Below are 26,315 nucleotides of genomic sequence, written 5' to 3' on the forward strand. Positions count from 1 at the left end.
AGGCAATTCCCAAATGTCTGATCTCTCTTCTTCAAGGATATCTTAAGTTCTGGAGTTGGTGAGAGATGGGTTTGAAGAAAGGAGAAAAAGAATAAAGAAGATGACTGGGGTGGGGGGAATGAAATAAGTATTTCACCAGTTCTTTCAATAATACCTGGTGCATAGTGTTATATACACTTGCTCAGTAAAAATATGCTATAATAGAAAATCAGCCCGTCATTCAAAAATAACAAATCACTTAAAAACAAATCACTTAAGTAACTATTTAGGTTAATCAGGTTCTTTTAAGTCCCAATATTTTACATGATTAAGCTAAGAAAACACTCTTTATCATGATTAGTTTTAAGTGGGGAGAGGTGAGAAGAGGAAATTAATGATTGGGAGCAATTCAGGACTATGGAGCTCTTATAGAGAGGGTTAACAGGCTGGACGAGATGCCAATAAGGTGACTGGAAAGGCCGGAAGAGTGAGCACAGTGAGAGGAAAAGAAGGGTCAGGATGTCCCTGAAGAACAAAAGAAGTGAATTTAATTTCTCCTACTTGTTACTTTCCTGGAGGTTCTTACGATCGGGTCCAGCTGGTTTCCATGGATACACATCCCTTCCCCCAGGCCCTATGCCATGATATCTGAATTAGGATGCCAATGTTATGTTCTTTAGTCTTACATTACTTTTTAAAAAATTTATTGAGGTGAAATTCACATAACATAAAATCCACCGTATTAAAGTGAACAATTCAGTGGCATTTCGTATATTCACAATATCGTGCAACCAACTCCTCTGTCTAGTTTCAAAACATTTCCATCACTCCAAACTAAAACCCTATACCATTTACATGACTTTTAATGCATGTTTTATTTTTAATGTAGAAAATCCTTCTATAATTTATTACAATCAAATGTTAATCTTACTCTCAAATAAGTATTTTCTATTTTTTTGTTTCACTTCTGCTCCTTTTAATTAAGAGTTGCATTTTGATTCTATTTTGTGTGTGCCTCAATCATTCCAACTTGCTTCTCTATAAAGCAAAAATAAATTTCTATCTTCTTCCATATTTTAATTGTAGGATATTTTATGCAGTAACAATTTTAAAGTCTAAAATATTTTATGATTTGTGTATATGTGTATGTGTGTTCTACCTAGTTCATTCAATTTTTTGTCTCTTGTCTGTCTGATGTCAACAAATCGTGAATTAATTCCTTCTTTTCAGTTCTGCTGTTTTCTATCACTTCCCATAGTGATGCCAAAAGCAGAATGAGGCTGAAATGAGGGCAGCTCTGCCAGGCTTATAAATAATATGAGCAGCTTTATGCAGAGAGTGTCCAACCCTGAAAGCTATAAATCAGAGTTTGATAGCATGCTTTTCTCCACAGAAATAATTTCTGATGATTCTTCAGAACTACTTTGGTTGTATCAATTTTCTTTTTGTGTTATGTATATTTTGATGATTTTTAACTTGAGCACGGGGAGTAAAATCAAAAAAGAGTCAACAATTCAGAATCCTAAAAACTTAAAATTTACAGTGATTCTATCTACGTGATTCCTAAAAGTGACTATTTTGCTACAGGCAAAAATAGTTATTGCTAATACTTTTTCTAGACAAACAATTATCTTTTATAAATCCAAATGAAACATTTTTGGCAGTGAAATAATCATTTTAATAGAAAAATTTAGTGCATTTCTCTGTTTTAATATGCCTTGTTTTGAGAAAATATGATTTATATCTATATTATATTCTTTGCTGTCTCAAACAGAGGTAACATTTTAGTTCAAAGTTGTGTGATTTTTAGGTAAATTTGTGATGTATGAAGTGTGAATTTCTATCATGTCAAGGCAAGCTTACAACTGCAACTAAGAGAAGGTCCTCGTGGGTGAAAGTAATAATGACTATTTATGGAGCATGTACTATATACAAAGTACCATGTGCACCCAAGTATATAAATACATTATCTCATTTAATCTTTACAACAACTTTGTGAGATGAGTACTGGTTTCCCTTTTTTTTTTTTTTTCATTTTACAGGTGTGAATATAATGTTCAAAAAAAGTTAAGTAATTCACCCAGTATCACATACCTGGTAAATGGCAGCTGTCTAACTCCAAAGCTTGTGCTATAAACTACTGTATTATGGCATAATAACCCTGAGGGCTAGATGCAGGATCATGCTGGCCAGGAGTGTCAAATTTTGGCTGAAAAGAGTGTGGAGAGTCCCTGGTAGTTAGCTTCTAACTTCACTTGGTTCCGTATCCTCAGAGTTGACCCTGTAAGTGCAGGAGGCTTACTGTTTCTCACAGTTCTAGAGGTCAAGGTGTGAGCACCTTAGGATCTAGGCAGTGGCAATTCCCTTGATTGGAACTCTCGCAAAGAACCACATGGTGAATTCTAAAGTCGAATTCTAAATTTAAATTCTAGGGAATTCTATTTCCCTCTTTTAAGTCTTTGGTCAAATGTTACCTTCTAAATGAAGTGAACTCTGACTACTCTATTATTTAAAATTGCACCCCCATCCTCCAGCACTCCCAAACCTCCTATACTTTGCCCTACTCTTGTTTCCATAGTGCTCATCGCCTCCCAGAGTTCTACATAACTCACTTTATGATGTTTCTTGTGTGCCTGACTCCCTCTGCAAATTGTAAGATCCCAAAGGGCAGGGTCTTTGTCTTGCTCACTGATATAGCTCTAGAACAATGCCAGACACACAGTCAGTACTCAATATATGTCGGACGATTTGGCTGGAACATTTCTCCACATTTTACATAGTCAATGAGAGGGAGGCTGGAGTGCAGTCACGACAATTGGAAAAACCATTGGTTACATTTTCAAATATAATTTCTCCGGAGATTTTTCAGAGCAATGAGTACAGAAATCAGGAAAAATTCACCAAAAGGGGCACAAGCGCGTGTGTGTCTAGTTAACTGTATGAAACAATGTGATTATTTGAATATAAATTTATTCTGAAGACCTAGGAGTGTGGGCTAAATGTGAGTGTGGGTGTGTGTTTAATTGTTGGAAACTCCACAAAATACGGGAAGGAAACCTATCTAAAACTCAAGACTCCGGAAGGTCACCACCCATTCTCCTTAATCAACAGAACAGAACCGTGTTTCCTCAGACAAGTCCCTCAGCACACATTTATCTTTGGAGCATAATTGTAAACACGTCTATAAAATGATGTCTCTTAAAACCTGCTTTAAAAACTTTAGACATCCTTGAAAACAACTTTTGTTTCTTTTTTTTTCCTTGCCTTCCTTTTTTCTGTCCTACTTTTATTTTCAGTTATCTTTTATTCTATTTCTGTATTTATAGCATTATCTGTGGAACTAAAAAAAAAATTAGAAACTACATATAACAAAAGAAAAATCATAATTTGATCACACAGAAAGGATCACTGGGTTAATATTTTCATACATATTCATATAGGCTTTTTGTCTATGACTATGTATATTTTTAGTAAAATCTAGGATAATATTATAAGTATTGCTCTCTAATCTACCATACCATCTAATATCCTGAATTCTTTTTAAAAATGACATTAAATCTGCTTAACATCAAAATCAGAGGTATGGAAAGGATTTTAACATAATTTCTCTGCTAGTCAAAGATACTGTGCTTTTTAGGTCAAACAATATGCATTGTGGGGAAAAACAAAGTCTCAGAAATATGAAGTTGACACTCTTGAGAGCCTGGCTGAAACATACTTTTAAAATATTTAGAACTGGGGGCTTCCCTTTGGCAACTAGAAGCAGCAGGCCAACAGACACTGGATTTTCCCCCCTCACTCATCTTGTTTGGACAATTACAAGAGGGGTTCCTTTGGAGGGACCAGGAATTCTTTAGTGATGTAACTGCAGTAAATTTCCTGTAATAAAGTGACCTTAGCTAGCTCCATTGAGACAGTTAAACTTGATGCCAAGGTTAAATCTTTTAATAATTTATCTGGATAGAGTTAAGGGGTAGGAATCAATGATTTATTTGAACACCACATTGGGTTTGTAGTAATGTATTCATAGAGAAGGTTAGCAAAGAAGGGATCTGAGTGAGAATGTAGCATGTTGAGGGAACATTTTTGGGTTCCACAGCAAGGTCAGGGCTGGACTAAGGGCCTTTCTTAGGCACTAAGTATGAAACACCCTCTGCCTACCTCCACCTGGCACACATCACCTTGGACTGAAATTATATTATCTCATTTACCTCTTCTACCAGACTGTAAACTCCTTGAACACTGAGACTGGGAAGAATAAGATAATTAATCATAGCTGCTATTTTTAAAGTACTTACTATGGCCAAGCATATGTGCTTTGCCTGTGTTATTGTATTTGAAGACTCACAACTCTATGAGATACTATCTCATTTTACAGATGATAACTTGAGGCTCAAGAACTAGGAAAAGTAGCATAGTGTCACACAATTATTATGTGGAAGAGTTATAATGCTTTTAATTCATCTTTGGGTTAAGCCAACATGGTACCTGTTGAGGTAATTTATGAACGAATGGATGAGTGAATGGAAATATAAAGGAATAACTTAAGGATGTTTAAAACTTTTTAATTAAGTAAAATATAAATTCATAGGGACAATTAGAAGACCAATTATTTTCATTATTGCTCCTAGAGGTTATTTTAGCCTGTAAATATCCAAAGAAGACCATTTCCTCCAGATTAGAGTGGAAGAAACTGGGGCGGAGTGTCTCCTTTGTCTACTATCAACAGGCTCTTCAAGGTAAGAAGCTGTAGACTTGATGAGGTGAGAGCAAGAGAACACAAGTACAGCCTGGATCCTTTAATTTACAAATGAGAACAGGACATGGCTGATTACTAAAACTGTGTTTTTCTAAGTGTGAGATGAAACCAGCGGTAACTGAGACCTAAAGCACATCAATCACAGAAACAGAGGACAGAGAACGGAAGTAGGTGAGCTCCACTGAGGCCCTGGACCCTTCGTTTCTCAACTCAGTCTTAAAGGATGTAAAATGTAAATGTTCTTTCTGGCCTAATAGATTAAAATCTTGAGAGAAAGGAAGAAAAGATGGTGAGGGATTGGGATGGAGGGTCACTGCTCAGTTTTAATAACGTCACCTTATTTCCATGTCTCCATCTGGAAAGCTGGGCCATCACTGAGAAGCTTAGGGAGTTAAGACTTCATGGGATGGAAAATACAACTACCTTTAGCCAGTGCTTTCTTTTTTTATTTGTTATTTGTTATACATTTCTTTCTACTCCCTATTCTTCCTGTTGAATAGGTAATGAGCTTTTAATTTAAAGTGCTGATAATGATAGACGAAAGGCTATGATGTCTGGGATCTGATTCAAAATAATCCAGTGGTTAGAGGTACAGATGATGTAAGATAGGCCATGCATTGATAACTGTTATAGCTGGGTGATGAGTATGTTGAGGTTCATTTTACTATACTCTCTAATTTTGTGTATGCTTGAAATCTTACATTATAAATACTTTAAAAGTTGGAGATATAATTTAACATGTATAATGAATGTATTATTTTAAAATACTATGTATTACTTTAATTTTAAAGAATTAAACAAGTGAATAAATATTTAAAGTTCATAGAAAATTTAAAATATCCCTCTGCATAGCTGTCTTTACTTGAATTTTCTACAATGCCAATCTGGCACCTAATGTTATACAAAAAACTATTTTAATTCTGTACATATAACTATCAAAAACTAACCAAAAGAACGTTTTTAAGACCCCTTCATCTTTTCTTTTGTGGCAGTATCATTTGCGCCACCATATTTAAAGTTACTGTTCTGGCTAATTAAACTGGGCTTTCCAGTATCTTTTGAAGATGGGAATATTTTTATAAGCAGACTAGAAAGGGCTGAGGCAGGAAGGGGGTTGAATTCTTTAAAATAAAATATGGGAATATGGAACTGAATGTTGTTTTGTGAACAGTATGTTCTAAAAAAAAGAAATTTGAAATAGCAGCACCCATATACAACTTTTGTTTTTTAATTGAGTTTATTAATAGGAAAATAAATGCATTTGTTATTGAATGAAGTGACGAGGAAGGTAGTGTAGAGAAAGTTATTTGTATTATGATTAACATCATTGTCTTCTTTTTCTACAAGGTGATTTTAAAGAACGAGCTGAGATGATAGATTTCAGTATACGGATCAAAAATGTTACAAGAAATGATGCTGGGAAATATCGTTGTGAAGTTAGCGCCCCATCTGAGCAAGGCCAAAATCTGGAAGAGGATACGGTCACTCTAGAAGTACTAGGTGATGTGGTTGTGTATGTGTAATGACCGTTCCCCACCCTGATCCCCACCACCCCGCCCTGGGACAGTGAGGCAACTCAGGGCCCCAGTGGGTAAAGTGACGGAGACCACCCTCACCACCTTTCCTGCAAGGTCTCGGCTATTTCTCCCCTTCACCTCATTGGCTGCTGAAATTTTACTACTACTAATTCATTATGACAAAATCTCTTTTCATTTAAGATTGGGGCAAATCTTAATGGTCCTACACAGTACATAGGAGCATTTTCCCCAAGAGTTTATTTTTAATAGCATTCAGCATATGTAGTATTCCTACCATATAAAACAGTATAGCATGAGATGATGGAAAAGGAATAAAACAAAAAAGTAGGCCAGGGGAAGTATTAGAATTTATTTGATGAAGAAAGTATTAGCATTTGTTGTGCAGCTACTATGTGTTAGGCTCTTTCACATACGTAATTTTAAATCTTCACAGACAACCTGATTTTTACAGATGAAGAAATAGAAGCTACAGCATTTTCCCGAGGCTACATAGCTGGGAAGTGTCTGGACTAGGATTCGGATCCTGATGGGGTTAACTTGAAAGCCAATATATTTAGTTACTATGAGAATCACTGATGGATATTAACAGCTCATGATGACAATTAGTGGAGGAACATGATCTTTTCTTCTCCATAGGTGTTAGTATAAACTACGAAGCAAAGAGAATAAAATAACTCCTCTTCATTTTTCTATATAGTCCAGGCTCTTTCTAAAATACTAGTGACGCACTAACATGGAAGAAATTTAATTCAGAAAAACTTGCAGGAGATTCAGCTATTGTATTAGTCTTTTTTTGCTACCTAACAAATGATCAGAAAGTTAGCAGCTTAAAACATCACCTGTTTATTACCTCACGGTTCTGTAGATCAGAAGTCCAGCCCGACATGGCTGGGTTCTCTGCCCAGGATATCACAGGGCTGAAACCAAGGTGTCAGCTGGGCTGAGATCTTGTCTGGAGGCTCTGGGGAAAAACCCACTGCCAAGCTCATTCTTGTTGTTGGCACATTTCAGTTCCATGTGGTGGTAGAACTGAGGTCACCATTCCATGCTGGCTATGAAGTAAGGACCACATTCAACTCCTAGAGCCACCCCATTCCTTGCCATGTGGCTCTCTCCGTCTACAATCCAAGAAAAGCCTGTCAAATCCATCTTGTGCTTTGAATCTCTGATTTTCCCTTCTGTGACCAACCAGAGAAAACTACTTTTATTTTATTTTTAAATTTTTAATAGATTTTATTAAGTGATCCATTACTCATTTTTATATTATGAAAATGGTTTGTAAATTTGAATACATTAAGCCGACCATGACTAGTAAAATCTCTGCATTGTACTCACTCTACTTTTCCTTTATATCTCTGAAGTTTTTCCTTTTATCTCTAAACAAACTGCTTGAATCATCATTAGACTAAGTGGTACACATTTTAAAAATTCATTCTGTATCAACAATATTAGTAACTCTTCTAATTCATTCGTTGCGTCTGAGGGCCGCCTCAGTGACACTGTGAATTTAAAAAGTACATATCTTTTCACATGCTTTTTCTTTTTTTTTTTACATACAATAAAATGTACAGATCAAAAATGTTCAGTTCAATGAGTCTTGACAGTTGTATGTACCTATGTAACCATCACTAAAACAAGATACAGAACATTTCCGTCACCTCAGAAAGTTCTCTTATTTCCTAGCCTCTCATCACCTCCCCCCCCAACCTCAAGCTAACACTTTAAAATTTTTATTGAGGTCACATCGGTTTATAACATAAATTTCAGCTGTACATCATTATATTTTGACTTCTGTATGGATAGCTTTTTGTTCACCACCGAAAGTCTAGTTTCCGTATGTCACCGTACATATGTGCCCCTTTACTCCGTTACCTCTACTCCCAACTCTCTTCCTCTCTGGTAACCACCAATCTGTTCTCCGTATCTATGTGAGAAAACTACTTTTAAAAGAGTCATGTGATAAGTCAGACTCATCTGTGTAATCTCCTTATCCTTAAAGACAGTGGATTTGGGACCTCAATTATGTCTCCAAAATCCCTTCAGAGTAGTTACCTTCATTAGTGTTTGATTGAATAACTGAGACAAAGTGTGTATATACCAGGGCTGGGGAACTTGGGAGACCATCTTGGAATTCTCCCTACCACTTGGAATTCTGGGTCTTCCTGGATTCAAGTCACCTGGTAAAGTGTGATTTACTTTACAAATTCCTGGGACCAGAATAACCCTAACTCAGGTATTCTCTAACTTGACCAGTTCTAGGCATAATGAGATTTTAGTTTGAATACCGGGCCTGAAAAATGTGTTCAGATTTGACTTCTTTTGAATACAGTTAGTAATAAAACATTAAAACCATTGGTGAAGAACAAAGTAAAGATTTTTTATCTGAAAAAGAATAGCTGTTGCAGGAGCTGATGGAGGAATGCTTGCTGTTGTAACAGAAAAGCTCCGAACTCTCAGTGGGTGGCTTAACATGATAGAAGATTCTTTCTCATGTAAACAAAGTCTGAATAGTTGAGGCAGAGATGGTAGTGGTGGAGCAATATTGCTTTACTTCACAAAATCATTAGAAACCCAACCTAATGTAAGTTTGGCATCTTCAGTATGTGGCTTTCTGAGGTCACCGTGGGTGTTGACACTTGCTAGGTAGGAGGAAGTGGCAAGGGGTGTGAATGAATGAGACTCATGCAGGAGGCTTTTATGAGTCAGGCCTGGAAATGGCCTATATCACTTTTACCCACATTCTATCGACCGGAATTTATGCCTATGACCCCATCTGGCTACAAGGGGGCTGGCAAATGTGCTCTAGTAGTACGCTCATGAAGAAAGGAAATGGGTCTCCTGAACAAGTAGCCAATCTCTATCACAGGTGTCCAATAAGTCCGTCTTTACCTGGCTATTAAAATCCCTGTTGAGCTTACAAATAACCAATCCTGTTTGACTTCCATCCTTCAGTGGCTCCAGCAGTTCCATCATGTGAAGTACCCCATTCTGCTCTGAGTGGAACTGTGGTAGAGCTACGATGTCAAGACAAAGAAGGGAATCCAGCTCCTGAATACACGTGGTTTAAGGATGGCATCCGTTTGCTAGGGAATTCAAAAGTTGGCTCCCAAAGCACCAACAGCTCATACTCAATGAATACAAAATCTGGAACTCTGGTAAGTCATTTCAGGCATGGGCTAATGACTGTCCTGCATTTGGAGGAAAAAAAATTATTAGAACTAAAATGATGAGAAATGAGGACTGATACCACTACTTGTTAAGTGGAGAGAAGGGGGCAGCAGGAAAGATGGCAGTACACGCACGGAGAAGTGATGGAAAAGGCTGCTGTAGGAGATGGGAAGACAATACAGTGAACCAGGGGGCTGAGCACACAAAGGTTTGCACACTGACTTGAAGCTGGCCAAGTGTGATACGTGACGATGATCAGGCAGTTCACTACAGCTGCCTTCCTGGCCTGGGAAAGTACTAAGAGGAGTCTCACATTTATAATGTGAGGTGGGGAGGGGTGGGAGAAATGGGTAAACTGCTTTTTTTAATTTTTATTTTAAATAAATTGAAATCTTTAAAAAACCTCAAACCTTTATATTTACAATATCAGAGAAATGCACAAAAGCTCTCTTGAGGATGCCCTGACCCCAGTGCCAGCCGTGTCAGAATAGTGACAATCGCCAGCCTGTGATAGGATGTCTGTGTCATTGAGCTCTTCCATGACTAGATGACCAGCAATTGACTCTGTGCCTTGAGTATCCATTACTTTAGGTATATCCAGATTTTCTGATTGTTTTCCCCTTAAAATAGCCTGATTGACAAGCCTTTCTAGGAATACTGAAGGGAACCTATAAATAAGCTCTTTAAAGTTAATGACATTTAAAAATCAAAGTATTTTTACTTCTTCATCTGTGACTTTTCAGGGTAGAGGTGGAAGTATAAAGGAAGATCATTAAGCTTTTTTTTTCAGTCAAAGTAATATAACATGTCAGTTTAAAAATGTCTGATTTCCAATAATGCAGAATCACTACAACAACTCATAAAAAAATCTGAAAAGTGTGTGAATAATAATAATTTTTATGAATTTTAAAAGGAGGGTATAATGTTTCTTTTCATTCCTTCAATCTACAGGCACACAACAATGTTAAAAACTAGATCCTCTGGTAAATCATAAAGCTTACTGATAGGAGTGGCTGCTCCTTGAGGAAGGCCACGTTCCACCGTCACCAAGCTCAGTCACCAGGTCCAAGTGATTTTACACTGAGAAATTGGGCAGAAAACCTGCCGTCACACTTGGCTATATTTACTTTTCAAATGTATTTTTTCTCAGAGCAGGTGATAAAAGCCCCAAGGCAAGTCTGAAATGATAGGGACTCATTTCCTCAGTTAACCTCAGCCCTTGAAATATCTTGTGATGTCAAGGGGATGCACAAGGGCAGAACTAGGATGGGTTATTTTCTGAGAAATAAGCAACGGAAAAAGACTCCAGTGTATGGATGACAATGACTTCCTTTTAATTACCAGTTATAATGTGCTGGAAGATCATTTTTGCTTTTAGTCTAACTTGTTGTTTATACATAACCTTGGCCTTGAGTTCATGGTGAATAATTTTTAAGTAGTCTGGCTCTGGGGACAGTGACAGATGATTCCGTAAAGTGAAAAATACACAAGGAAAACCTTTCTATCCCACGATGTTGAAGTATACAGAAAGAAGGGGGATGTAGGCAGTAAGTAATGAAAAGTGAGGGAGGATTCATGACCATAAGGAGGTGCTCCTTAGAGGTTCATGGCCTCATGGATGCTGTCGGCAGTGACCACTGCTGTATTGAGGGTATGACAGGGGGGTAGTGAAAGAATGATTCTGAGCATACCTGTCACCCTCAGCACTGATCCTTTAAGGTATCCAGGACCCACTGCATTCCCTCCCTCCCTTTCATCCTCCATTCATCCATCCATCCCTCCTTCCTTTCTTCGTTCCTTCCATCCTCCATCCATCCCCCCTTTCCTCCTTCCTTCCTTCCTCTATCCATCCATCCATCCATCCATCCATCCGTCCATCCATCCATCCATCCTTCCATCCTTCCTTCCTTCCTTTCTTCTTTCCTTTCATCCTCCATTCATAAATCCACCCCTCCTTCTATCCTTCATTTGTTTGTTCGTTCCTTCCTTCCTTCCATCCTCCATCCATCCCTCCTTCCCTCTTTCCTTCCTTCTTTCCTTCCTTCCACAAATTCTCCAAGGGGATAAAACTACTATTAACAATTATGAGGCCTGTTATATGAAAGTCTTAGCTTTCAGTTGCTTTGGCAGGGAGTAGAAGGAGCAAGGGTTAGACTTCATCTTTTCAGAACTTTCAAATATTTTGTAACTGATAGAATTTATAATCCTATAAACTACATTGAGTAAGATCTTCCCAGGCCCTAAGCTTCTTCCTGGTAGTAGCTCTGGCTCTTTAAAGGAAGGATTCATTGTTGGCTGCTACAGTGAACTCACTGTGACAGAAAATTGCATTAGCCATTTAAGGCCAAGGAGGCCTTCATTTATAAATGGCATTTCCTAGGAATTAGAAATACCAAGAATACTTGATAATGCCGTGTTCTATAAGCTTTCAAAAATGCCCACGGCCTGCCTGACCGTACTGCTTTCTCAGTATCACACAAAAAAAGACAGTTCTCCATATATATTTAAGTCTTTCTCTGTCAAATTAAAAGGAAGCCTAGCTATCGACTCCTGAAAGGCGTGACAGATTTTTGAATTCACAATAAAGATAAAAAGTCCTAAGTCATTAAAAAGGAAAGACCAATTTAATGCTAAAATGCAACAGACATGATTCTTTTAGGAGTCTACTTGTAGATTTATTGCTTAAAAATATACATATTTTTCTTCCACAAATAGCAATTTAACACTGTTTCAAAAATGGACAGCGGAGAATACTCCTGCGAAGCCCGTAATTCTGTTGGACATCGCAAGTGTCCTGGGAAACGAATGCAAGTAGGTAAGAATGAAATATTGGGACGAACAAATGGTTTGCAATTAGAGCATGCCGGTATTTGGGGTAGAGGAACAAGGGGTGAGAAATGGCTGAGTGATTTGAAGGATAAACGGGACGGCATGTTTAAAATTACCTTGACATAATGTATTTCAAAGGGTAAAGATGCTGTTTTTAATCCATCTCCCAAACAAGCCGAGAATAGTTAGCATCGTATTTTACAAATTTTTAAATTTTTCAGATAATTGTTTATAAAATATGCACATCAAAGCCATCTTTCTTTCAAACAAAAGTTAAGAGTCTTGTAAGTTGCTCAGGGTCAAGGATTCAGTATGGGGGTTCAAATTCTGGCTCCTCCACTTCTGGTTACATACTCTTGGGCAAATTATTTAGCCTCTGTGTCTCAGTGTCCCCAAAATGGAAGTGGTAATGTGCCAGCTTCATAGGGTCTTTAGGAAGATTAAAATAATCAATATTTGAGAATGTTAGAATGACACTGGTGTATTGTGAAGAGTATATAAGTGGTAGCTATTTTAGTTGTTGTTATCCGTTGTTGATAATTTTTTCAATCCCCTGAAACACTGTGCTTACACTTATCTCAGAGTAGGCTCTCAAAAAAATGTTGAATATAGTTATGGGTCCAATTTGCTGTAGAACATAGCTGCCATATATTATATTTCACAAATAAGCTTCTTAGAATCCAATAAAATTAGTGCTCAAGAATCTTTTCAGTTTATGTGTTTCAGAGCAAATTTTCTTTTTCATTTTGTTTTATTTTATTTTTTGAGGAAGATTAGCCCTGAGCTAACATCTGCCACCAATCCTCCTCTTTTTGCTGAGGAAGACTGGCCCTGAGCTAACATCTGTGCCCATCTTCCTCTACTTTATATGTGGGACGCCTGCCACAGCATGGCTTGACAAGCGGTGCCATGTCCGCACCTGGGATCCGAACCTGCGAACCCCGGGCCACCAAAGCGGAACATGTAAACTCAATTGCTGCACCACCGAGCTGGCCCCTCATTTTATTTTTAATAGTTTGTTTTTTCTTCCTTGTGTGAAAACTGTGTGTTTTGAAAATGGTTGTGTCATACAGAGGGATAGCTGGAGATGGTACCCAAGGGCTTAAATATCACTCAGGAGGACCGTACCCTGAAGCAGAATACTGAGGGCTCTCCTGGGTTCAGAAGCTTGTCCTCAGCTTTATGGGGTCAGAAATTCATTTTCCAGTGCACTTAGAGATATGCAGCTATGTGCACACTAATTTGTATTGTTTAGGTACAGTTAAACTCTTAGCATTATTTTTTAAGAAAATACAATCTTATTAGACTTCAGGATATCCTAGTATAAGATGTTCAATAGTATAGTCAAATTTCCACAAGTAATTTTGAATTTCAGGCCTTTTTTAAATTCAGGGATGCAAATTATCCACCAAATTCATTCAAGTGTTGACATTTATAGTCAAACGTAAACATTTACTTAAAATATCAAAAAATATCCTTCTCAGTGCTTTTTTGGAGTTATCATTAGAAAAATTCATCAAAATATGGACAGCTAATCTTCGACAAAGGAGCAGAGGGCCTACAATGGAGAAAAGAAAGTCTCTTCAACAAATGGTGCTGGGAAAACTGGACAGCCACATGCAAAAGATTGAAAATTGACCATTCTTTTTCACCACACACCAAAATAAACTCAAAATGGATCAAAGACCTAAAGATTAGGCCTGAGACAATAAGTCTTTTGGAAGAGAATATAGGCAGTACACTCTTTGACATCAGTTTCAAAAGAATCTTTTCGGACACTGTAACTCCTCAGTTGAGGGAAACAATAGAAAGACTAAACAAATGGGACTTCATCAGACTAAAGAGCTTCTTCAAGGCAAGGGAAAACAGAATTGAAACAAAAAAACAGCTCACTAATTGGGAAAAAATATTTACAAGCCACTTATCCAACAAAGGGTTAATCTCCATAATATACAAAGAACTCACACTGCTTAACAACAAAAAAACAAACAACCCGATCAAAAAATGGGCAGAGGACATGAACAGACATTTCTCAAAAGAAGATATGAATATGGCCAATAGACACATGAAAAGATGTTCATCATCGCTAATCATCAGGGAAATGCAAATCAAAACTACACTAAGATATCACCTTACCCCCGTTAGATTGGCAAAAACATCCAAAACCAAGAACGACAAATGTTGGAGAGGTTGTGGAGAAAGAGGAACCCTCATACACTGTTGGTGGGAATGCAAACTGGTACAGCCACTATGGAAAACAGTATGGAGATTTCTCAAAAAGTTAAAAATAGAAATACCCTATGACCCAGCCATCCCATTACTGGGTATCTATCCTAAGAACCTGATATCAGATATCTCAAGAGTCCATTGCACCCCTATGTTCATCGCAGCATGATTTACAATAGCCAAGACGTGGAACCAGCCTACATGCCCAGAAACTGATGATTGGATAAAGAAGATGTGGTATATATACATAATGGAATACTACTCAGCCATAAAAAAAGACGAAATTGGCCCATTCACAACAATGTGGATGGACCTCGAGGGCATTATGTTAAGCGAAATAAGTCAGTCAGAGAAAGACGAACTCTATATGACTCCACTCATAGGTGGAAATTAGTATATTGAGAAGGAGATCTGATCGGTGGTTACCAGGGAAAAGGGGGGGTGGGGGGAGGGTACGGAGGGGGAAGTGGTGTACCCACAACATGACTAACAAAAATGTACAACTGAAATTTCACAAGCTTGTAATCCATCATAACATTAATAAAAAAAAAATAAAAAAAAAAATAAAAGACAATACCAGTAAAAGTATTCAAAATAAAAAAAAAAAAAAGAAAAATTCATCAAAACATGTTTTAAAATTAATGCCTTCATATGGTGTTTTCTTAACTTCATTCATTCACATACTAGCCTCATGGTTTTCTTCTTTTTTTTAATTATTTAGTTTTAATTTTTTTTACCTTTGAAGAAGATTAGCCCTGAGCTAACATCCATGCCCATCTTCCTCTATTTTATGTGGGATGCCTGCCACATTATGGCTTGACAAGTGGTGCATGTGTCTGCACCTGGGATCTGAACCAGCGAACCCTGGGCTGCTGAAGCGGAACGTGTGAACTTAACCGCTGCACCACTGGGCCAGCCCCATTAGCCTCATGGTTTTTACTGTAACCTGCATTATTACTATTTTTTTAAATGGTCATGTTTAATTTCAATGCCTAATTTAACATCATCTTAAGAAATAATATCCGTGACGTCATGGATTTGACATACTAGTTACATTTTTCCTAGCAAGCAGTAAATAAATACATAACAGATAAAATTTAATAGTTTGTGTTTTGAATTTCATTTTGAAAATGATTTTCACATATCTACTCTTTCTGGTGTAAGTTAGCTTAAAAGTTAAAATTAGTTTGTTTAATGCCCATCTGTTGATCCTAGGTGTTTCATACCCTTGGTTTGGAATTTACATCTTTTGAAATACATAAGAATTCATGAAATCTCTTGTCCAGTTTTCTTTGTGAATCATCACTAATAATTTGTAACGAAAAGCAGAATCTATTAACTGTTCTGAGAAGTCATTATAGAAGTATAGATGGTAAATCCTGGATTTGCTAATTATTCACAAGCTGCCTCATTGTAAACTCCAGAAGACCCCACTCACACTTAGCATTTTAGCCGTTTGGTTCCTTTCTCTCAATTAGAATAATGACATCTTCCTTTTATGGTGGCCTTTCTTTTTTTTTTTTTTTCCAAAGAAAGAACACAAAATATTTTCTTACATGTTGTTGCATTTTCTCTTTAGTGAGGCATAAGGTGGTTATATGATTTGCTCCGTATCTCACAGTCAATTGCAAATGAGATGAAAACAACTTACCTCCAACTTACAAGTCTTCTATCTTCCATTTCATTGAAGAAAATAAAATAAAATAAAATTTATACTATGACTTAGCACTTACAGGATAAGAAAGTTTCCTGTCAGAATTTGCCTTTAGGTTGAATCCTTCATAGATGTCAGATTCATTGACAAAGCACAGGACAGTTTTTGTCAGATAACAGCTCTAAGGTTGAACCCTTTGTAGATGTCAAATTCATTGACTACTACAAAGAAAATAGTAGGCACCGTTTGGTCTCAGCAGTTTCATTTAGTTATTAATTTAATTTTGCCTTAGATTTGATTATTGTGGATTTTTTCCCTCTCTGCTATATTTTATCCAAGTAAAAAAACAAAAAAAATTGCTGGATCTCATTGACCTCTCAATGCCCAAACAAATATGAACTGAGTTTATACCAACTGATGATCAACGTTGCCTGCTCTGGTCAAGTTACTTAGCCTTTCAAAAGATTTATCCAGTTTCTTTTTTAAGAAATTAGTTAACATTTCAGATGTATCTGAGAAAATTAATAACATTTAGCATTAGGAAAGGATTCTAAGACCAGAAAGTTTTCTGATAAGCAGACAAATAATATTTCTTTAAAAATCTTAAAATGAGTTCTGCTTTAAAATATCTAAAATTACTGTTGAGAAAATGCCACCTGATATTTTCTCCAAGTTATTTAATCATATGCTAACTAACACCTGCTTTGAAAAACAAGAACCCTTTGAGGAATGGCTCCTTTAAAAAGGGCAGGTCATTGGGGCCTGCCTGGTGGCGTAGTGCTCACTTCCCGCTTCAGTGGCCTGGGGTTCTGGTTTGGATCCTGGGCACGGACCTACACACCACTCAGTAAGCCATGCTGTGGCATCGTCCCACATACAAAATAGAGGAAGTACAGGTAATTTACGTGTTAATCAATACAGATGAAGTATCTAGATGACAGAAGAGTGTGGCTCCTGAAATCCTTTTGGACAAGAGGGAGAAAAGTGACCCAAATTAAATGTTTAGATAGATTCACCATACATCGTCACACAGAGCATGCTAATAAATTGCATCATGTGAAAAGAGGTGTCTCATAGCCTGTTACATAGTTTTCTTCCTAACAAGGTCATGTTCCTCATTTTATTAATGACTCAAACAATTTTTTTTTTAAGATTTTATTTTTCCTTTCTCTCCCCAAAGCCCCCCAGTACATAGTTGCATATTTAAGTTGTGGGTCCTTCTAGTTGTGGCATGTGGGATGCCGCCTCAGCATGGCCTGATGAGCGGTGCCATGTCGGCGCCAAGGATCTAAACCAGCAGAACCTTGGGCCACTGAAGTGGAGCGCGAAAACTTAACCACTTGGCCATGGGACTGGCCCCAAAAGAGAGTATTTTTGATGCAGTTCTCAACTGCAGAAATGTTAACCTTGGAAGGTTAATAATCTAACTTTTGGGCAACAGAATCAGTAGCCGAAAAAACTTCCCAAGTTGGGAACATGGTAGTGATTTCAAACTTGGGTCCAAAAAGTCCATTTGGGGGCCAGCCCGGTGGCACAGTGGTTAAGTTCACATATTCCACTTCGGTGGTCCGGGATTCACCAGTTCGGATCCCGGGTGCAGACATGGCACTGCTTAGCATGCCAGCTGTGGTAGGCATCCCACATAGAAAGTAGAGGAAGATGGGCATGGATGTTAGCTCAGGGCCAATCTTCCTCAGCAAAATGAGGAGGATTAACAGCAGTTAGCTCAGGGCTAATCTTCCTCCAAAAAAAAAAAAAGATCCATTTGTATTAGGTTTGAGGAGAGATGACTCAATAGCAACAAGAACAAGCCTTGGGGGGGTTTAATTCACTTTTACCTTAATGGGATGACAGTTTAATGGCTTATATGTATGTGAGTATGTAGATGTGTGTATTACACACACACACAAGCCCATTTAAATTCAAGAAGGAAGATGTTTCTGACAGTTTTATAGAACAGCAATGGCATGGGCTTTCTTTGGGGCTGAATGAGTTTTCCATATCTGTGAAATTGACACAGATGATGTTATAGAAGAATTTTAAGTAAAATTTGGGGGGGGTGTGGTAGTAGTACTTGAACTGGTTGAACTTCAAAGGTCACTTTCAACTTGATATTTAACTGTATGAATTATCACATCTCCAAATGAATGTAGGACAGTACCATACATTTTATTTCCGGATCATAGGACTTTTTAAAATTTAAGTTTCTTGCAAAACTTAGTTCTGTTAATATTCTCAATCTATTTTGAACCATGTCCTGGAAGGACATTAGTTGAACTGGCTTCAAAAGCATGAAACCATCCACGTTTGTGATATAACTGCCAAGGGGAGCTTTTTTGAACTTTCTCAATTTAATGACCGCATCTGTGCATCTGCTGACATGAATTCTTGCATATTTTATTTTGCATTCCAGATGATCTCAACATAAGTGGCATCATAGCAGCCGTAGTAGTTGTGGCCTTAGTGATTTCCGTCTGTGGCCTTGGCGTGTGCTATGCTCAGAGGAAAGGCTATTTTTCAAGTAAGTGAGTTTCACCCTTCTTTTTTAGACAACTCCCTGTAGATACAGAGTTTTCCTATGAGGCACCACTTCTCTTCAGGAGTTGTAAGAAACTCTGGAGAATATTTTTCAGTGATTTTTCTGCAACAGAAAATGTCCAAGATGACATGAGGGAAGTCATGAAGCACCTGCAAACATAGGGAGGAAAGGTAGAGCTGCCTCATTGCAACATTCCAGGAAACACCACAGGATAAGTGAGGGGGACCCTGAGTGGCACAGTGCAGTGGTTCTGAGATATTCACCGTGGACGGGTATTTATAGCATTTGGCATATATTTAAGACCCTTTTAAGTTAGGGGTTGTGTCTCTCAAGATTTATAAGATTTATAAGAAATCTCATTGAAATAAATCTGTGAAATGTTTTTTCAGTGTAGAACAGTGAAATGTTGAATGTCAAATTTAGCACAACTGTATTTAGAAAAGAATTTTCTGTAAAAACTACAATTCTATTGCATTAGAGTTGCTTCTAAACGAGACTTTTAGTTCTTCAAATTTAGACCTCTTGTAACTCCAGACCCCCATGTGGTGATGCAATAGGTTTGATCTAAATGAGTGAGAGTAAAAAATAATCTGTTTTATTCTCTTAATGCATTTCTTCACTCTCAGTTTTTAAAATTATCTGAGAGCTCATAAGCTGCAGAACTCTATCAAGGCCCTTTGGAATAGTGTATAAAGTAGAATTTTGTAATGAAATAATAAATAAATTTACAGGACAAACAGATTTTAGACTTTCTGTTTTACAGTGAACATTAATTTTGGAATTTAGGTTTAAAAAATATTTTATACCAAAATAAGACAAATTTAAAGGGCTTTCTAGTAATACCTATAAATAGGTATTAAGTGTCATAAAATGTTTCCACGAACATGGTTTCAAGGATGTTCCCTACAGTAGTGAAGAATAACTGCTCTGTGAATTAACAGCTGTTCTTTCGCATGGCGCTCCAACCTTCCAGTCTCCTCCCGTGTACTTTTATGAATGGAATTGGGCTGAGGCCCCCTGCTGGTCACCAGTGAAAGCCCAGACAGATAAAATTCTTGTCATGTTTATCTATACTTGCAAAGAATACCTGAGTATTTTTAATGAAGACTTGGTAAACAAATCTTTTTTAAAATACTGAATTAATTAAAGATTTGACTTGAATATTCGTGGTTCACTAGTTGCGAATGTTACTCCCATTTTCCTCTGGCAGAAGATTTATCCGAGAACCATTTTCTTGGACTTGCATTTCAGATAGGTGTTGGCAAACTGTGACCCGTGGACCAAAGCTGGGCTGCCGCCTGTTTTTCTATGGGCCACAGGCTAAGAACGGTTTTTACAGATGAACATCTGCAATCTTGTTTGATAATAGGGAACAGGAACTTAGAACACCAATTAAGAGAAATGCTATCCCCCGCAAAAGAATTCTCTTCTTCTAATTAGTAGACCCGTACTACAAGTCTTTCATTATTATTATCTTTTGATTTTTATCAATAAAAATGTTTGCAAATTTGTTTTCTCTCTTGTTATATAAGTACCTACCTAATGTCCTTGATTTTACCTCTTGGCCCACAAAGCCTAAAATATTTGGGATGTGGTCATTTACAGAAAAAGTTTGCCAACCCTTGATTTACACTTGAGTACAAATGTTGGTGAGTGAGAATCAAGATTGAGAAAAAGGAATTAAGCCAAAACTCACTTTTATATGAATCTGTATCCTATCATATTAACTACTGCATTAATGATATATACTTATTCTTTTGTAGAAGAAACCTCCTTCCAGTAAGTATATTTTCTTAAAATGCATGCCTTTCTCTCCAATTTCCCCCAGTATCAGCTAATTTTCTGTTAATTATCTGTTTAAAGTCAAAAGTGGGAAGTTGGGTTATTTGTAAAGGTTTAATCCTATGGGAAGTTACTCAAGTTCATCAAGAAATACATCCCACTTCATGCCTTGTTGATGATGTTTAATTACCTAGAGAAGAAATATAGTTACTAATTTGACTTCATGGGCATTTCCATAGCATTACTTAAAAAAATATATATTTGCCATATTTTGCTAAATTGAACATTTTCAAATAAAGTTTTACTTAACCATCATTTTTACAGTTAACTCAACACTGATTTTGTGCCTAACACTGTCCTAGGGACTGATGATACAGCAGTGAACAAAACAGGCCAAAAAACCCTGTACCTCATGGAGCTTACATTCTGGTAGAGAAAGGTAGAAAGTAAACACAGATGTAAACTCTACAGTATGTCAGATTGTGATGGGTATTATGGAGAAAAATTAAGCAGGTGAGAGACTAGAGAATGCACAGAGTAGGAGTGGTGATTGTCCTTTTAAATAGGGTGGTTAGGGAGGGCCTCACTGATGAGGTGACATTTGAGAAAGACCTGAAGGAGCTGAGGGAGCAAGTCATTAAGATATCCATGAGAAGAGTGTTCAAGCCGAGGGGAGAGAACAAATGGAAAGGTCTTGAGGCAAGCATGCCTGGAGTATCTGAAGAACATCAAGGGGACCAGTGTGGCTGAACAGAGTGAGGACACACGGGGAAGAGATGAGTGCACAAAGATATCAGGGACAGATCACACAGAGCCTCTTCTAGGCAGTTGTGAGGAGTTTGGCTTTGGTTCTGAGTAAGATGGGGTCATTGGAGGACTTTGAGAGGAGTAGAATCATCTTACTTAATTCTTTAAAGCTCACATTGGCTGCTCTGTTGAGAATAAACTATAAGGTGACAAAAGGTAGAGGAAGCAAAGAGACCAGTTAGGAAACCAATCAATAATCTAGGCAAGAGAAAATGGTGGCTGTTTCCAAAGTGGTAGTCTTGGAGATGTTGAGAAGTGATAGGATTCTGGATGTATTTTTAACAGTTTTCTGATTGACTGGATATGGGTTGTGAGAAGAGAGAAATCAAAGATGGCTCCAAGGTTATGAGAAGGATGCAGTTACCATTTACTGACATGTGAAAGATTTCAGGAGGAGTAGGTTTGGGAATGGTGGTGGGGGTAGGTGGAGAGGTCTGCAGGGCTTTGGAATTTTAATATTTGAGATGCCTATTAGGCTTCCAAGTAGAGATAATCAGTAAGTAACAGAATATATGAATCTGGAGTTTGGGGAAACATCTTAACTAGAGTTAGAAATTTAGGGGTCATTAGGAAATTTAGGTGCATGAAATCTGGATGTCATCACCAAAGCCCCCACTTTATATGCACTTGATTTGTGACTGTCTGTGTATCTATGGAAATGTATGGAAATGGCAGACCCAGCTTTGAGGCTATGGACGTTCCTTTCTACTTTCAGCTGCCATGGCTTCAGATACTTCGTCATCTCCTAAGTCTTTTGAAGACTTAGCTGCCATTGATTTCCTGTTCCCAGACTTGCTGCTCAACACTGGTGTCTGAGCCTCATAATATCCCAGTACAAGTCCAGGCTGAGGTCTGAGTTATCAGGACTAGCAGTAGCAAAGGGGGTGAGTTCAGAAAAGCAGGGTAGCCTGACAATATAGCTACCCCCCTCATACTCCAGACAATTGTGAGGATTTCCACTTTTATTGAGAAGGATGGAAAGTAATTGGAGGGTTTTGAGCAGAGGAGAGACATCATCTTACATGTGGGGAAAGGTTGGCGTTACTGTGTAAGGGAAGTTATTCTTCCCTCCAATCACAGTGTCTCTGTTAACCCAGACAGTCATCTGGGAGGTAATATCTTTATTCTAGATGTATCTCCTCCCATTTGTCAAATCCATGGCCCTAAAAATTTGTTGGAAAAAGAATTGGCTATCATATTAGTTTGCTAAAAATGGCGTAACAAAGTGCCACAGACTGGGTGGCTTAAACAACAAATTTATTTTCTCACAGCTCTGGAGGCTGGAAGTCCAGGATCAAGGTGATGGCAGGGTTGCTTCCTTCTGAGGGCTGTGAGAGAAGGGGCTGTTCCAGGCATCTCTCCTTGGCTTATAGATGGCAGGCATCTTCTCCCTGTCTTCATATCACCTTCCCTTTATGCTTGTGTCCAGATTTCCTCTTCTTATGAGGACACCAGTCATATTGGATTAGGACCCACGCTAATGATGTTGTTTTAATTTCATTACTTCTTTAAAGACCCTATCTCCAAATACAGTCACATTCTGAGGTACTGGTGGTTGGGACTTCAACATATGAATTTTTGAGGGGGACACAGTTCAGCCCATAATAGATGACTGGAACCACATGAAACTTTTTTCCCATGGAAAAAGTGACTTTTGAGATTATAATCATCAAACTTTCAAAACATTAAATTAAAAGTTAATTAAATCTCTGGTTTGCATGTTCCACAAAAATATTTAGTATTCTAGCCCTAGGCTACAATTAAATATGCAGAGCTTCATACATGCTGACACTTGGTTGCGTGGCTTTCCCTGTGAATGTTGTCTATAAGAAATTCAGTTAGTATTGCTGGCTTTTTTTCTACCTGGCTAAGAGGAATGTTCATCTTCCTGCTGAGAAAATGTATGGAGGCAACATTAACTAAAACAGGATATGTGTTTCAGAATTGGAGGTGATAATGTAGTAAATATTGTCTTTTGTATTCCACAAACAGGAAGAGTAGTTCTGCATCGAAAGCCACTGCAATGAGTGAAAATGTGAGTATTTTTAAAGCATATGTATAGAACGGACGTGTTTAGGGAATATGGCAGGGAAATGAAGTAATTGTACGGAAAGGATGGATTTTCACTTTTAATGTACTTTGTACTAGTGTCTGCCGCTGGTCTTTAGAAGGAGCTCAGTTCACGTTAGCTTCGATCCTGTCTGGGACGGCATGATAAAGCTGCTCAGCAGATGTAGGGCAGTGGGGCTTACCACACCATTCTTTCCTCTTGTGATGCTTTCTATTATTAGTCAGGTTCTGCGCATCTATTATTATCAGCTCCATTTTATAAATGAGGAAATTAAAACACGAGGGACCACAGTGGCCAAGCTGGGACTCAGGTACCTTGATTCTCGTCAGCTTGTCCGAGCAGATTGCTTTTAGCAGATCCGTGGTTCCAGCACTCTCCTTCGGTTATTCCAAGCACTTGGAGAATTTAGGGATGTGGAATATCCTCTGCTGTTGTTGAAACGAGCGTTTCAGAAATCCTTAAAGCCATGCAATAATTATCTATCTCAGATGGTTTAGGGAGCATAATTTAGACATTTGGACTCATGTACTTTTGTATTTGTAAGAAGTATAGCGAAGCAGTAAATACTATCATCACTCAGATTTTGTAGCTCTTTGGATAGATATTCAACCTGGATTATTTTTCAGGAATGTGGGGGGTGGGGTGCATGTAGAGGGAGGTTTCCAATGTTTTTAGAGGTCTAAGCCCTTTCTTGAGAAATGGAGCGCTGCTTTTCTGAATTTCTTAGTACTCTGTGGCAGGAATCCTCTTAGATTTCCTTTCAGTAGAGTTTGGGGTGGGGGTCAGGAGGTGGACATCAGTATTTTAAACACTTAAGTAATTCTAAAGGACACTAGGTTTAAGACCCACTTACTGCTCCATAGAGTTTTTTCTGTCAAAATTTGATTTGTTTTAGAGGCCAGCCCAGTGGCGTAGCAGTTAAGTTCATGTGCTCTACTTCAGTGGCCAGGGTTCATGGGCCTGGATCCCAGGAGTGGACCTACCTACTGCTCGTCAAGTCATGCTGTGGTGGTGTCCCACATGCCAAATAGAGGAAGATTGGCAACAGGTGTTAGCTCAGGGCCAAATCTTCCTCACCAAAAAAAATTTTTAAAAATTGATTTTTAAAAAATTGTCTAGTCTAGACTCTATCACAGAAGTCACTTTATTTTGTAGTTTACTACACTGAAATCATACTATTATTTAATTAGCAGACAAACAATGTGTAACTCCACATTTGTTCCTACAATTTGTGGAAAATACTATTTGAGTGGGGAATGAAATAATTTCATGCCACCAAACAGAACACACTTTGTGGCTGAGTTGGAAGAACAAAAGCTTTTTACTTTTTCTTTCCCTTCCTCTCAGTTGCCCTCATCAGCTGAGAGGTAGTCTCCAATTCTAGTTTTGCCCTAGAGCAAGGTTTCATTACCTTGGCACTGCTGACATTTTCTTATATTTCCAAGAATTTATATAAGAAATGACAATTTCTTATCATCCTTACATATTGAATTCTTACAATTTTGCATAATTCTTTGTTGTAGGGGCCTGTCCTGAGCATTGTAGAATGTTTAGCAGCACACCTGACCTCTGCCCACTAGATGCCAGGAGCAAACCCCTAGCGAATAAGCCTTCTCCTACTCTGATTCCCACTCCTCCTTCTTTACTCTTTAGGCAAAGTTTCAAAGACCTTGTCTCCTAGCATTTAATTATTTAATTCCCCATAAAATAGATTTAGTTAAATATATGCTGGTTTGTACCTGTAAGATTCTCATAGTGGATGTAGCTTTATATTCATAAGGTTTATATATATTTCTTTAAATGTGAATTAATATATTCTACTTAAACTTGCTTTTTCTTTCTTTTCCCAGGATTTCAAGCACACAAAATCATTTATAATTTAAAAGAATCCCACCTTTGAGATACACCAAAACCACAGTTGTTGCACAGGTTATTAAAAGATTATAAAACTCTGCTTTGTCTTACATTTGCAAAGAGGTACATAAGGAGATGAAACTGGTATTTCACTATGATTTTTATGACCACTAAATCACTTGAAATGGTTATTTTAAACAAATAGTTCTGTCAGCACCTAAAATACAGTCTGGCTTTTTGTGTCTGGACTAAGTTAAAAGAATCAAAATACTGTGTAATATTCTGTGGTTTGTGAAATGTTAAATATCCTAACTTCTAGAGAAAATTAGTAAAATATATGAAACTGATTGTGAAATTAACCCACAGAGCATGAAAATATAAACTGCCTGTCCCCTCTGTGCAGGAGTCTGGGTTGGAGCGTTCAGAAAATACTGACAGATGCAGAAAGAACCTCAGTCTCATTTCTACCAGAATCCTCTTTTCTCCCCTAATATAATCCTTATTTTGCTGCTCATTTTTCACTAATATATCCACAGAAGGGGAGTAGCTGAGTGGGTCTTAACCCTAAGGATTTGCATTTCGTGTTTACTTTCATTTCCAAGAACCAAAAGCAACATGAAGAAAAACACCTAATGACTAGAGCTCACTCACCTGGTGTGTCTCACTGATTTCTTCATTAAACATAATTTTGAGAGTCAAACTCAAACCCAAGTGTCTTATTTTACCCCCAGAACCGCTTATTGCTCTTTCCTTCCCCTAAGACCCCTTTGCGGGACCTTGATGTCACAACTCGCCCCTGGAGCTTACACCCGTAACGCTGGAGATACCTTTCCCTGTGTGATGGTAACTGCACATCTCTCGGAATCTAGAATTTGTGCAGTGAAATTCTGAGCTGGACCGAGTCCCTTGCCGTTATGGCCAATGGTTGGCCAATCCTGCTTATCACAAAGCCAGGGATCCAGAGGGGAGAAGTGGTTGTCTGACAAGTCACATAAGATCAAAGAGCTCACTGTGGCTCCCTGCACCTGGTGCCCCCCTTGAGACATAAAGGGCACAGGAGAAATGGTGATGGAAATGAAAAATGGGTTTAATCTTCTGGTTTCTCAACT

General features: G+C 37.9%; 1 protein-coding gene across 5 annotated transcripts in view; it reads left to right on the forward strand.

The window, feature by feature from the left end:
- JAM2 (junctional adhesion molecule 2) overlaps positions 1-25,912 on the forward strand; it is a 62,174-nt gene extending 36,262 nt beyond the window's left edge. Inside the window, exons 4-11 of one of the 5 annotated variants that reach the window (XR_011495364.1) lie at positions 4,611-4,718; positions 6,086-6,238; positions 9,229-9,431; positions 12,160-12,259; positions 18,567-18,674; positions 20,298-20,471; positions 23,274-23,316; positions 25,203-25,912. Coding sequence is in view for 4 of the 5 variants with exons in the window: in XM_044750849.2 (XP_044606784.1) it covers positions 4,611-4,718; positions 6,086-6,238; positions 9,229-9,431; positions 12,160-12,259; positions 18,567-18,674; positions 20,456-20,471; positions 23,274-23,316; positions 25,203-25,235 (764 nt within the window). In the remaining variant the exon portion in view is untranslated. Of the gene's footprint in view, positions 1-4,610; positions 4,719-6,085; positions 6,239-9,228; positions 9,432-12,159; positions 12,260-13,757; positions 15,116-18,566; positions 18,675-19,943; positions 20,203-20,297; positions 20,472-23,273; positions 23,317-25,202 lie in introns of those variants that run through there. The other 4 variants (XM_044750849.2, XM_070488732.1, XM_044750846.2 and 1 more) reach the window with 4 other exon arrangements.
- The last annotated feature ends 403 nt before the right edge of the window (positions 25,913-26,315 follow it).

The sequence above is a fragment of the Equus asinus genome, chromosome 18 (genome assembly GCF_041296235.1).
Source record: "Equus asinus isolate D_3611 breed Donkey chromosome 18, EquAss-T2T_v2, whole genome shotgun sequence".
NCBI lineage: Eukaryota > Metazoa > Chordata > Mammalia > Perissodactyla > Equidae > Equus > Equus asinus.